The 13,762-nt window shown below is 33.5% G+C and overlaps 1 protein-coding gene across 1 annotated transcript in view; it reads left to right on the top strand.

The window, feature by feature from the left end:
- The window catches only part of LOC145333833 (phospholipid-transporting ATPase VD), a 63,991-nt gene that overhangs the window by 10,465 nt on the left and 39,764 nt on the right, over window positions 1-13,762 (top strand). Inside the window, exons 18-30 of the mRNA XM_080179088.1 lie at window positions 555-640; window positions 1,443-1,575; window positions 1,853-1,936; window positions 2,465-2,531; window positions 3,393-3,497; window positions 4,033-4,172; window positions 4,581-4,659; window positions 4,907-4,998; window positions 5,378-5,497; window positions 5,698-5,795; window positions 6,163-6,256; window positions 8,381-8,435; window positions 9,170-9,450. Coding sequence (XP_080035214.1) covers window positions 555-640; window positions 1,443-1,575; window positions 1,853-1,936; window positions 2,465-2,531; window positions 3,393-3,497; window positions 4,033-4,172; window positions 4,581-4,659; window positions 4,907-4,998; window positions 5,378-5,497; window positions 5,698-5,795; window positions 6,163-6,256; window positions 8,381-8,435; window positions 9,170-9,450 — 1,434 coding nt within the window. The remainder of the gene's footprint in view (window positions 1-554; window positions 641-1,442; window positions 1,576-1,852; window positions 1,937-2,464; window positions 2,532-3,392; window positions 3,498-4,032; window positions 4,173-4,580; window positions 4,660-4,906; window positions 4,999-5,377; window positions 5,498-5,697; window positions 5,796-6,162; window positions 6,257-8,380; window positions 8,436-9,169; window positions 9,451-13,762) is intronic.

Below are 13,762 nucleotides of genomic sequence, written 5' to 3'. Positions count from 1 at the left end.
GACAAAAAAGGTCCTTGGAAAAGGGGGGCAGGTAGTTATCTGTATATACATCTTTACTACAGATCTGTTATATCATGGTTAATATTAAAGAATACATTTATTACCCTAGATGTACAATCAGCATTAATAATCCGTAAACCTTAAAATAAATTCAAGTAGAAACAGATTTATTAATTAACTTTAAATATAGCTGTCTTGATCATGTGGATTAAACGATAAGAATTGAATTTTTGTAGCCTAATTTGTACACCTTCTTACCAATAATGTAATCTGATTGTCCCTTATCTGTGTTACTATTGGTTCAGTTAGAAGTTGTGTTCATCTGGACTAAACAAAATCTTTCTATGAGTATATTAACTTATTAAGCCTGTGCGTCCAATATTTTCCAAGAAGGGGAAGAGTCGATTCTTAGAGAGATTCCACTGTTGCAATGCCAATTACATAACTAAAGAATGCTTTGGTCCATATTAGGTCACAAAATCTAAATGTAAAGTTAACTATTCTATAATTATTTTTTTAATAATCTTGTAAATATAAAAACATATTTTTTGTAGGATTTATTTGAAGACCGACGAAGATATAATTCTGATAAAAGAGTAAATAATTCCAACTGTAGAGTGTATAACCCGGCCGAGGGGAGGTAAGTGACTTTGTCAAACGCCTTTCTTAAGTCAAAGTTGCGTTAATTTGATTGATTGATTGATCGAACGTTTCTGATAGGCTAAGAAAATTTAGTCTTCAGTGGCATTATAACAGAAATTTTCCACTTGACTGTAAATAAATGTTATTTTAGTGAGAAACTTTTTCAGAAATTTTAAAATCAAAATCTCAATTTTCTTTCACTTTTTAACCAATTTTGTTACATTTAGATTTAACACGATCGTATCAAATGTAAATATAGCGTAAAATGTACGAAAGTAACATATTAGGTTCTCTATATTAAAGTCAAAGTTTTTAAAACTTTTGAAATTCTTAGAAATCTAAACTGTATTTTCTAAGATTACTTTCAATTTCCTTAAAGATTTTACCTTGTTTTGATTTGACTCCCGTTAACTGGGAAATTTGTTTTCAACACAGAGGCGGGTTCTTAAATACAAGGATTATAACATCCATAAAAGCGAAGCTCTGAAATAAAAGGGTAGTAAAAAACGAACAAGAACTGGGATGGTGTTCAAAACTAAAAAGTAGAAAATAATAAACAAAATAATATGTGAACTTGTTGCAAAATTGTGTAAATATAGGATTCTGATTAAGGACATTAAAAAATCAAATGAATAGGATAATTAAATATTAAAGAAAATTGTTACCAAAAAGCTAAAAATCAGCATGTTTAAAATTGAACCCGTTACTTCGTTTTCTTTACATGATCCAATCGATTTTCTAACCTTTTGTCTATGTTACGAATTAACTTATTGGAGTTTTATTTTATTTAAATTTTCAAGGTATGTTGGGAAGAAATGGAAAGAGGTGAGGGTTGGTGACATTGTCCATCTCTCTAATAATGAGATGATCCCTGCAGACATCCTGTTACTTCATTCCAGCGATGCTAATGGTCTCTGCTTTATTGACACCCAGGTAAAACTTTTAGTTTACAAGTATTAGAGAAATTATCCAACGGTTTCTTATAATTACTTTGATGTTTAAATAAAATCAAGATTAAGGCAAATTATCTTCAATATTAAAAGTAGAAAATCATTTCAAATTATTCCTATTTATCGTAATTTATAAAAAAATCTTTTAAAATAACATACAGATTCTACATGTGCGAAAAATAGCAAGCAGTGCTTTGATATGTAGGGTCATTTAAAAAACTTATTAAAAACATGATGTTTTAAGTTTATTTTATTTTTAGAATCTTGATGGTGAAAGTAATTTGAAGCAAAGAGAAATTCCAAGAGGATTCAAGTTTGAGCCTTCAGCTCATTTAAACATTCAGGTAACCTATTAAAATGAAACTCATGAAAAATATCTGAATTGCTTTCCAGTATGGCCTAAAAACTGGTTGAGAACTATATGGAAAATCATATATTGTATCGTATTACAGCCAGTTTTTCACGAATAATAAAATTGTACTAAAAATCTTCGGATTAATACCAGTTTTTTGGCGTGGGCCTTTAGAATTTATCTTCGAATTTTTAATTTTATTGTTCAGGGAAAAATATAATACGATGCGATGCATTGTTTATTTAATTGTAAATCAAAAGAACTTAAGCGGACAAAATCCAAGTCTTAAATAACATTCAATCCTATAAAAAAAAAGAAATGTACTGAAATTCCCATCAAATGCTTGCCTGAAGACACGGTCTTCTCTGAAGATGGGTTCAAAGGGTAATGTATTTTTTTTTTTTTTCTAGGGCCGTATGATATTTCTTATAGTGTTTCATATATCACTCACCCGACCACAATCCGTTTTAAAGAAATTACTTGACAGACTTACGTACACCTATACTTTATTAATTTTTAGGAGCTTAGAGCTAATCTAGAGTGTGATGCGCCTTCTACCAAAATATACAGATTTCATGGAAGCTTAGGTAAGGTTTTATTTTAAAAGGAACTATCCACGAACGAGTGCAAGTGATTCTAAGCACCTTCCAGCTTTTTTTTAATGGATATACCAGGTTTATGTTTCAGATTTGGTTTATCAACTAAAAAGTTGAGATGCCATGGTTTTACCTATTTGTATGAAAAAAACTTTGAAATTTACCTAAATAGTTTTTTTTGATGCAATATCATCAAATACTTTGTTGAGTTCAAAGGACAAAATAAAACGACAAGGCAGAAAAGCATCAAATGCTGTAAATTACAAAAGTACTTTAATTAAACTGTTTACAATATTACAAGTTACCAACCCTTTTCCGAAATAAAAGAAATATACTTTTGTGTCAAAGCTTTTAAAAAATAGTTTGAACTCATAAAAACATTTAATGATATTGCATTTAAAAATGCTTTACTTTTCAATGTATTTTTTCATATAAAAGCATGGTGAAAAATGACTTTTTAGTCGATAAACCAAATATTAAACATACACCTAGTATATTCACTAAAAGAAATACTATGGATCAATGCTGGAAGGTGCTTAGAATCACTTGCTCTCGTTCGTGGATAGTTCCCTTTTAGTCTTAGATCAACATATAATACTTCTTAATCTGTTTTTAGTCCTATCTGATCATGTTTTCTCTCAGTTTTTAACTTCATCTATGCAAACCTGGATAATTTTAAACATTATTTAGATAACCAACCATTTAATTGCACGACCTTTGTCAGGAAGTCCAAACTGTGCAACAGTTTTTTATCTGAATACATTTATTAATTACTTGTTTGACTTTTGTTTTATTAAAAAGCGTTGCTTCTTTTGTATGTTGTAGACCTTGTTAACAATTTCATGTTTTTAGTTCAACCCTGGGGAGAAAGAATTCCAGTTGGGAAGGATAATCTTATCCTGAGAGAATGTATTTTGAAGAATACTGACTATGTCGAGGGTTTAGTTGTTTATGCAGGTTAGTATTTGTAGCAGTATGGCTCACAATCAGATTCAAATTCGGTGGATTCAAACCGGTTCTGAGTTATACTAAATCATCATTTATCTTATTATTGAAAGTTTTCCTTTAAAAAAAGATTTAATCCTTGTTTGTTGGTCCGGGCCTCTGGCCTCGTTGAGGAAAAATCTGGAAATTTTTCTCTAATTTCTCATTTTATTTTCCGAGGAAAACCATTTATAATATGTGATAGATAACTGTTCTAGAATTATGTCTTAATAACCATTTGTTAAACTAAAAAAATGGGGGATGGGTCTTGTAGCTATCTTCCTAAAATCTTAAATTTTGCTTTGATGATGTTATTTGTTGGCATTGGTTGGTGAAAATTTTTCCAGGGATTATTTCTTTTTTTGAGGGGGGGGGGTAAGCTTTTAGTTAACCTTCCCCAAACTAGATTTGGGAAACCAGATTTTCAGTAATTTTTTTGAGAAAAATCTAAACAGTGATACACATACACAGATACCTTACCTCTTTCCTTGCACAATATATTTTGTAGGTCATGAAAGTAAGGCAATGTTAAACAACGGAGGTCCCAGGTATAAACGGTCCAAGCTGGAAAGACAGATCAACACCGAGGTTCTGTACTGTGTACTCATTCTTATCTCACTCTGTTTTGCTGGCGCTGTCGGCTCAGGAATTTTATTTTTCAACAATTATGTTTTTACGAAAAAGGCTGCTATTGCCGATACTTTAAGAAAAACTGACAGACTGACAGACGTACAAACGAACAGACATTATCTACTTTTTATTATAGATTATCATTAAAAGCTGAGTACTACTAGATAATCTAAGCTGATGAAACCTTTGTTTATTTTTATACTATGCTATAAAATTGGTCTTCTAGATATTTTCTCTCTCCAAATCTTGTTGTCAAACTTTATTCTAAAGTCTTAAAAACCTTATGTAAGTAGGTAGGTACTTATTGTTTTTAATTTTTTTTATGAAAATTCATATTTTCTCTGTGATCAAAACTTTGAATATTATGTACCTTCTATTATACAGTGGAAAAAATGTAGTTATCAAAAATGAAATGCCAAAACAGGATTGTGGTTTGACTCTTTTGAAGCGCTTGCCCCCTTTTTGACAGCTGAATCTATAGTAGACATTAATGCACTTTGGGAAGGTAAAAACTTTTTTTAATTTGTTTAAGATAACGAATATTAGATAAGAATCAACTATTTGTGTATTTTCAAGAACCTTAACATTTTCATATTTTAATTCATAGATGCTTTGCTTGATTAACATTGGACCGTTTCTAAAATCAGATGAATGGAATGTTCTGTTAATGACTATAGAGGGTATCCATGAAATAAATTTTAAAACAAGGTTTTAAATCGATAAGACTATTCTAACAAAGTATATGCTTTCAGGTTTCCTAGCTTTCTGGACGTTTATTATCATCCTGCAGATTATTATTCCTCTCTCTTTGTATGTCACCATTGAGTTGACCAAACTTTCTCAGGTAAATAATTAGGGATAGGACTGTAGATGATAAATTTATTTTTCATTAATTTTCATTGTCTTAACTAGCTCATGATTTTGAGAAGGATGATTCATTGCCTCTAAATTTTCCGACTGTCGTAATAGAATAGATATGATACAGTTTTGATCACTTTATTGTAAATAGTCAGTACTATACTAGTGTTTCGGTTTTTTTTCTTTATACCTACTTAAAAATACACTTTAAAAAAACCTAAAACCATCCTCGTAATTAAAACTTGTCCAGGATCATTTTAAGCTTCCCTGAAATAGAGAACTTAATATACCTAAGTTAGCAAGGTCTTCACGGAAATAAAAAAAAACTTGGATTGCTTTAACAATCTTTTTTTTATATTTTGTAGGTGTACTTGATCCACAATGACCCCTTGTTATATGACCACGTGCACGAGAAGCGCGTTGAATGCCGCGCACTCAATATACCTGAAGAATTGGGCCAAGTACAATATATGTTCTGTGATAAGGTAAGGAATTTTGACATTTGTCTAATGAGGTTTTATCCCCGTGAGGAGTAAACATCATTCTTACTTAACCTAAAAAATAAGCATTAAAATAAAAAAATTAAATCTTTTTTAGTTTTAGTGAAATCACAACCATATTATAGGTAGTAGGTACCAATAAAACAAATTAAGAATTTATCTACCTAAACAATTTGTCTTTTTAGACTGGTACCTTGACTGAAAACAAGATGGTTTTCAAGCGTTGCAGCATAGCCGGCAATGATTTCGGGCATAACAGCTTCTCAACACCAGCCAGCTCGAGGTTGGTGAAATTTAATGTAATTCAGCAAGCACAAATAGCGAATTTCCTAAAAGTCAAAGCACAATCAGAGAGGGAGGGGAAATAAAACTGTTAATTACGTTAGTATCCAAAGTTTTATTACAACTTATCTTAGTATTTATCTTAATTAATGATTGGTTGGTTCATTAACAAGCATTGTCCAAACGTTTTTACCAATGCAATGGTCCAATAGAAATGATTAACAGTAATTTTGCTTATATTTATTTGGTATGTATACAATTTATCGCCCAATGTCTTATCCCTTAAGATCCCTGTGGGACAAAATTTAATTACAACCCTCTGACAACTAGACGATGCTTAATTGATTGACGATACCTGCATATTTCAGAGCTGTGATACCTGTTAATCCAAAGCTGGCCGAATATTTGAACGCCATAGAAATCAACAAACTTGTTGAGTCGGACAAGCCTATTCCTCAGGAATACATTCATTGCAGTAAAATAGCCTAAAACCATTCAGGGACTTATGAGTATCTAGTGGCTCTGTGATGGAAGGAGTAGACTTGAGCATTAAAATAGCCTTAAACCATCCTGGGACCTATGTCAAGCTTTTTAAAATATAATAGAACTTAATCGGTTCATTTGTTATCCTAATCTTTGCTACATACAAAAAACCTTACTCATTATATAATAGAATACAACGGAACTCTCTTTCCTTAAATTCTTAGATTTTTTTCTTTTGCTGTGTATTTAAGTTCATTTTATATCGTTTGTCATGATTATAGGCAAACTTCAGTAGATGGTAGAAAATCATAATGTTAACACATCTTCATAATTTAAAGTAGATCAGTTAATTTTTAAATGGGTGTGTAAATTTTGTAGATACGAATAATTTTAATGTTACAAAATGTAAATATTCTATTTTAGTACTAGTGTCTGCGCCCCTAGCATTTAGGTACTCTATGCTCGAAAATTGGAAAGATAGCCCTAAACCATCCCAAGACATAAATATGAAAATAAAACAGCCTAAAACTACACATGAACTATATGTATTATGTAAAGCTTATCTTGAATAAAAAAACCGTTCGGGTCAGTAGTTGTTAAGATCTTAAGCGACAGACAAAAAATCCATCCTACTTTTTTAACAGGATATTTATGACTTTGCCTTGTATTATTCATTCATAATTATTTAATACGTAGCAGACTTAAAGTGAGATACTGCAGGAATAAAAGGGATAAAGAAATTATTCAATAAATCTTAAAATACTAAACAACTAAAATAGATAACTATAATCATATAACATGGGAAAATTGTTTTTCTGATTATAGGGCATAAAAGTGACGTCATTGAATGGTAAGAAAAAATATATGAACATTAAAGAGTGAAATGGTTACTTCATTGGGTATTTTTGGAAAGACTGTCTGCATTTTTCCCCCTATTTAAATTAGAGGAAATAGTGACGTCACTGACACGTACGTCAGATTGTTTATGCATATATTTGTAGAAGGAAGGTATGATATTGACGTCATTGAAAAGAATGTCTGAATGTTTATACCTATATCTCTGTGTATAGGGAAGGTAAAAGATTAACGTCACACTGAGTGCTTGGGAAAAGAATGTCTGAATGTTTATACCTGGTCCTATATCTCTGTGTATAGGGAAGGTAAAAGAGTGACGTCATTGAGTGCTTTGGAAAAGAATGTCTGAATGTTTATACCTATATCTCTGTATAGTTGAGGGTAAAAAAGTGACGTCATTGAGTGCTTTGGAAAAGAATGTCTGAATGTTTATACCTATATCTCTGTATAGCTGAGGGTAAAACAGTGACGTCATTGAGTGCTTGGGAAAAGAATGTCTGAATATATTAATTATTTTACTATCCTCTCTTTTTTTCTCCCATCCCACTCTTACATTTGCATAACAGATTTACTTAGAATGATTGACAACTCAATAAGAGAATTCTTACCAAGGGTATTTATTTGACTAGTAAAGTTTTCTTTAACCTCGAAAAAAAATCAAGGTAATTTACGCATCCCCCAAACCCCATCTTATTAATATTCGTTACAATAATAACAAAACAATATACCTACTAATAACAAAAAGAATAAATAAACAGAAATATACAGGATTACCTACTCTAAATAAATATTTTGTGGTTGTATAAGATGTACCATTATAATTTGACACACAATTATCTATTGTCAATTGAAATGATACATAATAGTAAATGAGGATGAGGGTTAAAGTTTGTATATCTCACTTTTGTTAATCTTTACCTAGTTATGAAATTTTATTGTATATCACCTCTAGTTTTAATGCACTTCAAATCTCCTGCAATTTTTAATTTACTATCCGCGGAAGCTGTCCATAATACGATACGTTAAATAAAATAGTTAGTCGATTTATATTTTCGTAGCTGCCATTATAGAAAAATATCTGGAATGTGAATAATCCCATGACCAATCAATAAGTATCAACTCTAAAAGTCACTTTTTATGTCCGTCTGTTTCATACTGAATTCGCTCTTTATTTATGGACATTGGTTATCCTTGTTTTTGCACCACTTAATTGAATTGCAATGAATGTAGCTGTATCTGTTGCAGGAAAATCTATTAGTTCAGGAATTTTTCTTTCTGCTGGCCGTGTGCAATACTGTTATAGGTAGGATTAAACTTTCAGGGACACAAGGATAGGATATTTGGGGAATAGTCCCTTTCGTGGCAACGCCTCTTAAGGGGCGATTCGTCGTATTTTTAAAATTACTTTTATAGGTTATTTTAGATTAGGTTAGGTTATATTGGGTTAGTCGATTGTCCCACAGGGTTAGGTAATTGGCCCCGCAGGGTTAGAGCCCCCCGCAGGCGATAGAAATAGGAGAAAACCTACACGAAAGGGACTATACCCGATATTTGCAATACGTATTATTAGCGGTTGCGCCCCTAGCATCTAGAGATTATATATTGGAAGGGATATGAAAAGTGAGAAAATAGATTAAAACCATATAAAAATAAAAATTCAAAAACCATTTAGGGCCTATAAGAAGCTTCACTGTAAATGAGATACATATCGGTTCAGTGGTTAGCTAGATCCTTCGCTACAAACAAAAAAAATTACTACTTTATATTATAGAATTATTTTCTCAATTTATTATGACGAAAGATCTCAAAATTCTATATATACCTATTAGGGGAAGAATATTTGGGTTGAACAAATATTTCATAACTATTGTCCTTTCCTCCCTGGATTTTATTGGATTAAACTTAAAGCAGCGTTGCTGCTTTTTAATCAAATACCCCCCCCCCCCCCCCCCTCCGTACTAAATATATTATAAAATTAAAGATTTTGAATTACGACATTACTAGGTACATATTTTTTGTTCAAATCTACTATTTTAGTCGCCAAAAAGCCGCATCGAGACACCATGAACGCGGACGGAATCATCCAAAAGCCGTCTTCGGCGGGTAGTGGGGGAGGCGGGCATCAGAGCGGCACAGATGACGAGAGCACCTTACCCCGTCCCCCCAGAAATTCATTATCGCCCCTGGCAGCTGTTGGACCGCCCGAAAGCTCCCGGGAGGGTTCGCCGTCTCCCCCACCATCCCTGGAGTCGACTGTGTCAAGCACAGCGGGCCTCACCACCCCCCAACAACCGCCACACCAACAAAAACGACCAAAGGAAAAATTAAGCTTTCAATATTATAAATAAACTGATTGAATTATTGTGACTATTTTTGATTGTATTTTATTGTTTACTAGCTGATAGCATTTAGAGACATTAAGTGGGGTACGATATGAGAAAAATAGATAGAACCATGTCAAGGCTTTAATTTAAATAAATAATTCCATCCTAGGATCATTGTTAAGCTTCCCTAAAAAGATGAGCTCAATCCGTTCCTTAGTTTTTGAAATCTTAAGCTTGAGACAAAAAAAACTTTATACTACTTTATGTAATAACTAGCGGCTTCGCCCCTAGCCTCTAGGGGCTTTGCCCCAAGAGGTGATAAAAAAAATTAAGGCGAAATTTGTAAAAAATTAATATTTATTGTTTTTAGTGAGAGAATGTTGCTATTCTTTCATTCAAAATAAATGCTGGAATAAAAAATATTTTTTGAACAAAGGACCAAGGAAATCTTCTGCAAAAAAAAAAAAAAAAAAAAAAAAAAAATGGGGGGGAGATTTTTTTGTTTTTGGGGGGGTTGGGGGTGTCCCACCCCCCAAGAAAATAGCTTAAAACCACCACAGGACCAATAGGTATATACCCTGAAGAGTAGAATCCGATCGGTTCAGTGGTTACCGAGATCTTAAGGGACAGACAGACGGACAGACGGTCAGACGGACAGACATCAAGCTACTTTGTATTATAGATAATTCATGTATAAACACATTTAATTTTTTAACTATTTATTGGTGGAATACATATGTTTCTCTATAAAAATAGATCATCAGTTCCAATTAAGATGTATAAAATAAGAGTTAAAAAGATATATGTCCATGCATTTTGAATCCTTTTTAAAGACTAAATGAGAAAGAAGTGTTAGAAAATTGTGCCCCCTGCGGGGTTTTTTACTGCCTATATCCTCTTGGGGTTGGGGGGGAATTAGCATCTTTATATAAAAAGGGGGAGGTGTTTAAAGGGAATCTTTAAATAGACAAAAATAGGTCATATTTATCATTTGCAGTTTTACAAATTAATACATATTATATAAAAAAAATACTGCTTTGAATATGTTTCACGTCATGCACTTTGAAAGAAGGAACTTTTCTCTGTGTGGACACTTGCTGAAGATTTCATTTCTGGTGTTTAAAGTTTGTAAGTTAGATTTGAAAGCTTTCATTATTTCGAAGCTTTCTGTCAAGCAAAGATTGCATTTTTTGGAATTTTGATTGTAAGGGTTTGCTAGTTTTTCAATTGACCATTCCATTTTATAGTTTGTGTTTTTCTGTCTTTGTGTTTTGATGAAATCAGATAGCTTTGTGCAAGCTGTGTCTTGTGCGAAAGAGGTTTTGTGCCTACTATATCTTTGCTTGAAAGTTGCAGAGGTTAGGCCAATATATTGATGTTGGCTCTGGTCTGAATCTAGTGTCACAGTGGCGTTATAGACCATGTTTGGAAGTTTTGCATTTACCATCCAATGGGCATGTTTGGGGTTGTCTACAGTTGCATCCTTCAATTGTAGGTATTTTGGAATCGCCAAGGATGCGTTTATTGTGAGTAGAAATTATACTCTGCATGTTTGGCATTGTGCTGTAAGAAATCTTGATGGTGTTTCTATTGTAATACTTGTGTAGTTCTGAGCCTGGAGGAAAGTGCTTATCTACTAGTTTTAAAAACTTTTTGGCTATGTTTGTTTTAACTGCAGCGTTGTAGGGAATGGTAAACCAATTAACTTTTCTTTTGCGTTTTTTTCTCGCTGTGTTGGTTGTGTGTTGTGCTTGTTGTTTGTATTGTATGTTGTGCTTGTAGCCTGCTGTTTTCAAGGCCGTATTATACAGGTCCTTTTCTTCATTAAAAAGAGTTTCATTGCTAGACAGATCAGAAATGCGTTTTTCAATCATTAATGGTAATTGCTTAATAATGTTTGGTGGGTGGCAGGATTTTGTGTTGATATAACAAGGTAAATTTGTTTCCTTTCTAAATGGTTTGAAGCAGCCTGTAGTTAGGTTAAGGGTGACATCTAGAAAATTTACAATTTTGATGTTTGTATTGGTTGTGATTTGTAGTTTGTGTGTTTTGAAGAATTTTGTTATATCTTTTCTCAATCTTTCAATTCTTGGACCTGGTAAATTTATTGCAGCCAGTCCATCATCCCTGTAAAGGCCAATGTGTGTTTTAGGGACGAGTTTTTCTAGACCATTTAGAATAAATAGACCTACAAGTTCGGAAATTTCAGCAGAGTCAAATCCTCCCATGGGACATCAAAATCTTCACTGTTGTTTTTGACCCAGGCTTTGTTTGAAGAGAATAAGAAAGTTTTTCTGGCATGCATAATAATGTTGATATCATCTTCAGTTAGGGGGGGGGTTTTAATGCAACCATCTCGTAATCAGTGATTAAATGGCACTTAGAATTCGAATTTCGATCTGAAATTTTGCATGAGTAATCCTTGGTAGGTCTATTTTCCCTAAATCGAACAAAAAGTTGGAAAAGTAACGGCTGGCGGCTGGCAGCTCAGTCGTTTAGCCGTTTTTTGCCTATTTTCAGGGCAAATTCATCATTAATTACGTAGGAATCAACTTTTAAAAACATATTTTGGGTTTAATTCATGGTAAATGATAGCAATAACCATTTTTTAAATTTCTAGTACCAGCTGCTAAACGGCTAGAACCGGCTGAAAACGGCTGGGAGCTGCCAAGAGTATGAAGGGTAGATATGGGTTGTGACGTATCTAGGGGTAGGTTTTTATGGCTGCTGAGCTCAAAAATACTACCAAAAATAGTGGCGGCCCATCCATATGGCAGCGGCCAAGAGTAGAATGAGTAGATAGGGCTTGTGACGTGTGAAGGGGTAGGTTTTTAAGGGTGCTGAGCTCAAAAATACTACCAAAAATAGTGGCGGCCCATCCATATGGCAGCTGGGTAACAGCTGCAGCTCAGCTGGGAGCGGCCAAGAGTAGAATGAGTAGATAGGGCTTGTGACGTGTCTAGGGGTAGGTTTTTATGGGTGCTAAGCTCAAAAATAATACTAAAAATAGTGGCAGCCCATCCATATGGCGGCTGGGTAACAGCTTCAGGTCAGCTGGGAGCAGCCAAGAGTAAAAAGAATAGATAGGGATTGTGAGGTGTCTATGGGTAGGTTTTTATGGGTGCTAAGCTCAAAAAAAACTACCAAAAATAGTAACGGCCCATCCATATGGCAGCCGGGTAACAGCTGCAGCTCAGCTGGGAGTGGCCAAAGGTAGAATGAATAGATAGGGCTTGTGATTTGTCTAGATAGGTTTTTATGAATGCTAAGCTCAAATTACTACCAAAAATAGTGGTGGTCTATCCATATGGTTGCTGGGTAACAGGGGTATGTCTGGGCTCAAAAATACTATCAAAATTAGTGGCGGCCCATCCATAATCCTGATATTGCAGCTTGGTAACAGCTGCAGCTCAGCTGGGAGCAGCCAAGAATAAAATGAGTACATAGGGCTTGTGACGTGTCAAGGGGTAGGTTTTAATGGGTGCTAAGCTCAAAAAAACTACCAAAAATAGTGGTGGCCCATCCATATGGTTGCTGGGTAACAGCTGCAGCTGTGCAGTAAACCGTTGTTTAAGACTCAGCTGTTAGCACTTTTTGGGACTATTAAAGGATAACCAAATATTGAATATTTCAGTATTGATTTAGTTGTTAAACAGCTGAAATTGGCTAAGAACAGTTATCAACAAATAAAAGTAAAAGTTTAAGACATAGGTAGCTTGTGATGTGTGGGGTAAATTTTTATAGGTGTCAAGCATATTAATACTCCCCAAAAATAGTAAGGCCCATCCATATGCATCAGGGTAACGGCTGCTGCTCAGCTGTAGCTGTTACCCAGCGTCCATATGGATGGGATTCACTATTATTGGTAGTATTTTAGAGCTCAACACCCCCATAAAAAGTTAAAAACCTACCCACAGTGAGCCCAGGAATCCAACTTTGTGGAAAAAATTATTTATGCCCAAAATCGAACTTTAGAAAATCAATTTTTTTAAAAGTCCATGTTAAAATTCATCATATTAGAGGAGGTTTGCCATTTTAAAATAATGAAAAATTTTAAAAAATTAAAGTTTTTATGGCCTTCTGAAGTTGTTACCCTGGAATTCACGAAATTTAGATACAAAAATCTCCCAAAAAAAATATTTTTAATTTTTTTTTGTTTTACTTGCCATTTAATCAAATATTAACTTAGGACGTAATGTAATAACATTTTAGAAAGGTTGTGCAATTATCTAACGCTGGATAACAAGAAACAAAATAGTTTTGTAAAAAAAAAACCTCTTGAATCCATATTAAAGAAAGTTGGTGA

This window comes from Acartia tonsa, chromosome 12 (genome assembly GCF_053477335.1).
Source record: "Acartia tonsa isolate MP-2025a chromosome 12, ASM5347733v1, whole genome shotgun sequence".
Lineage (NCBI taxonomy): Eukaryota > Metazoa > Arthropoda > Copepoda > Calanoida > Acartiidae > Acartia > Acartia tonsa.
Note: the sequence above shows the minus strand (reverse complement) of the source record. Positions and strands in the feature narration are given on the sequence as shown.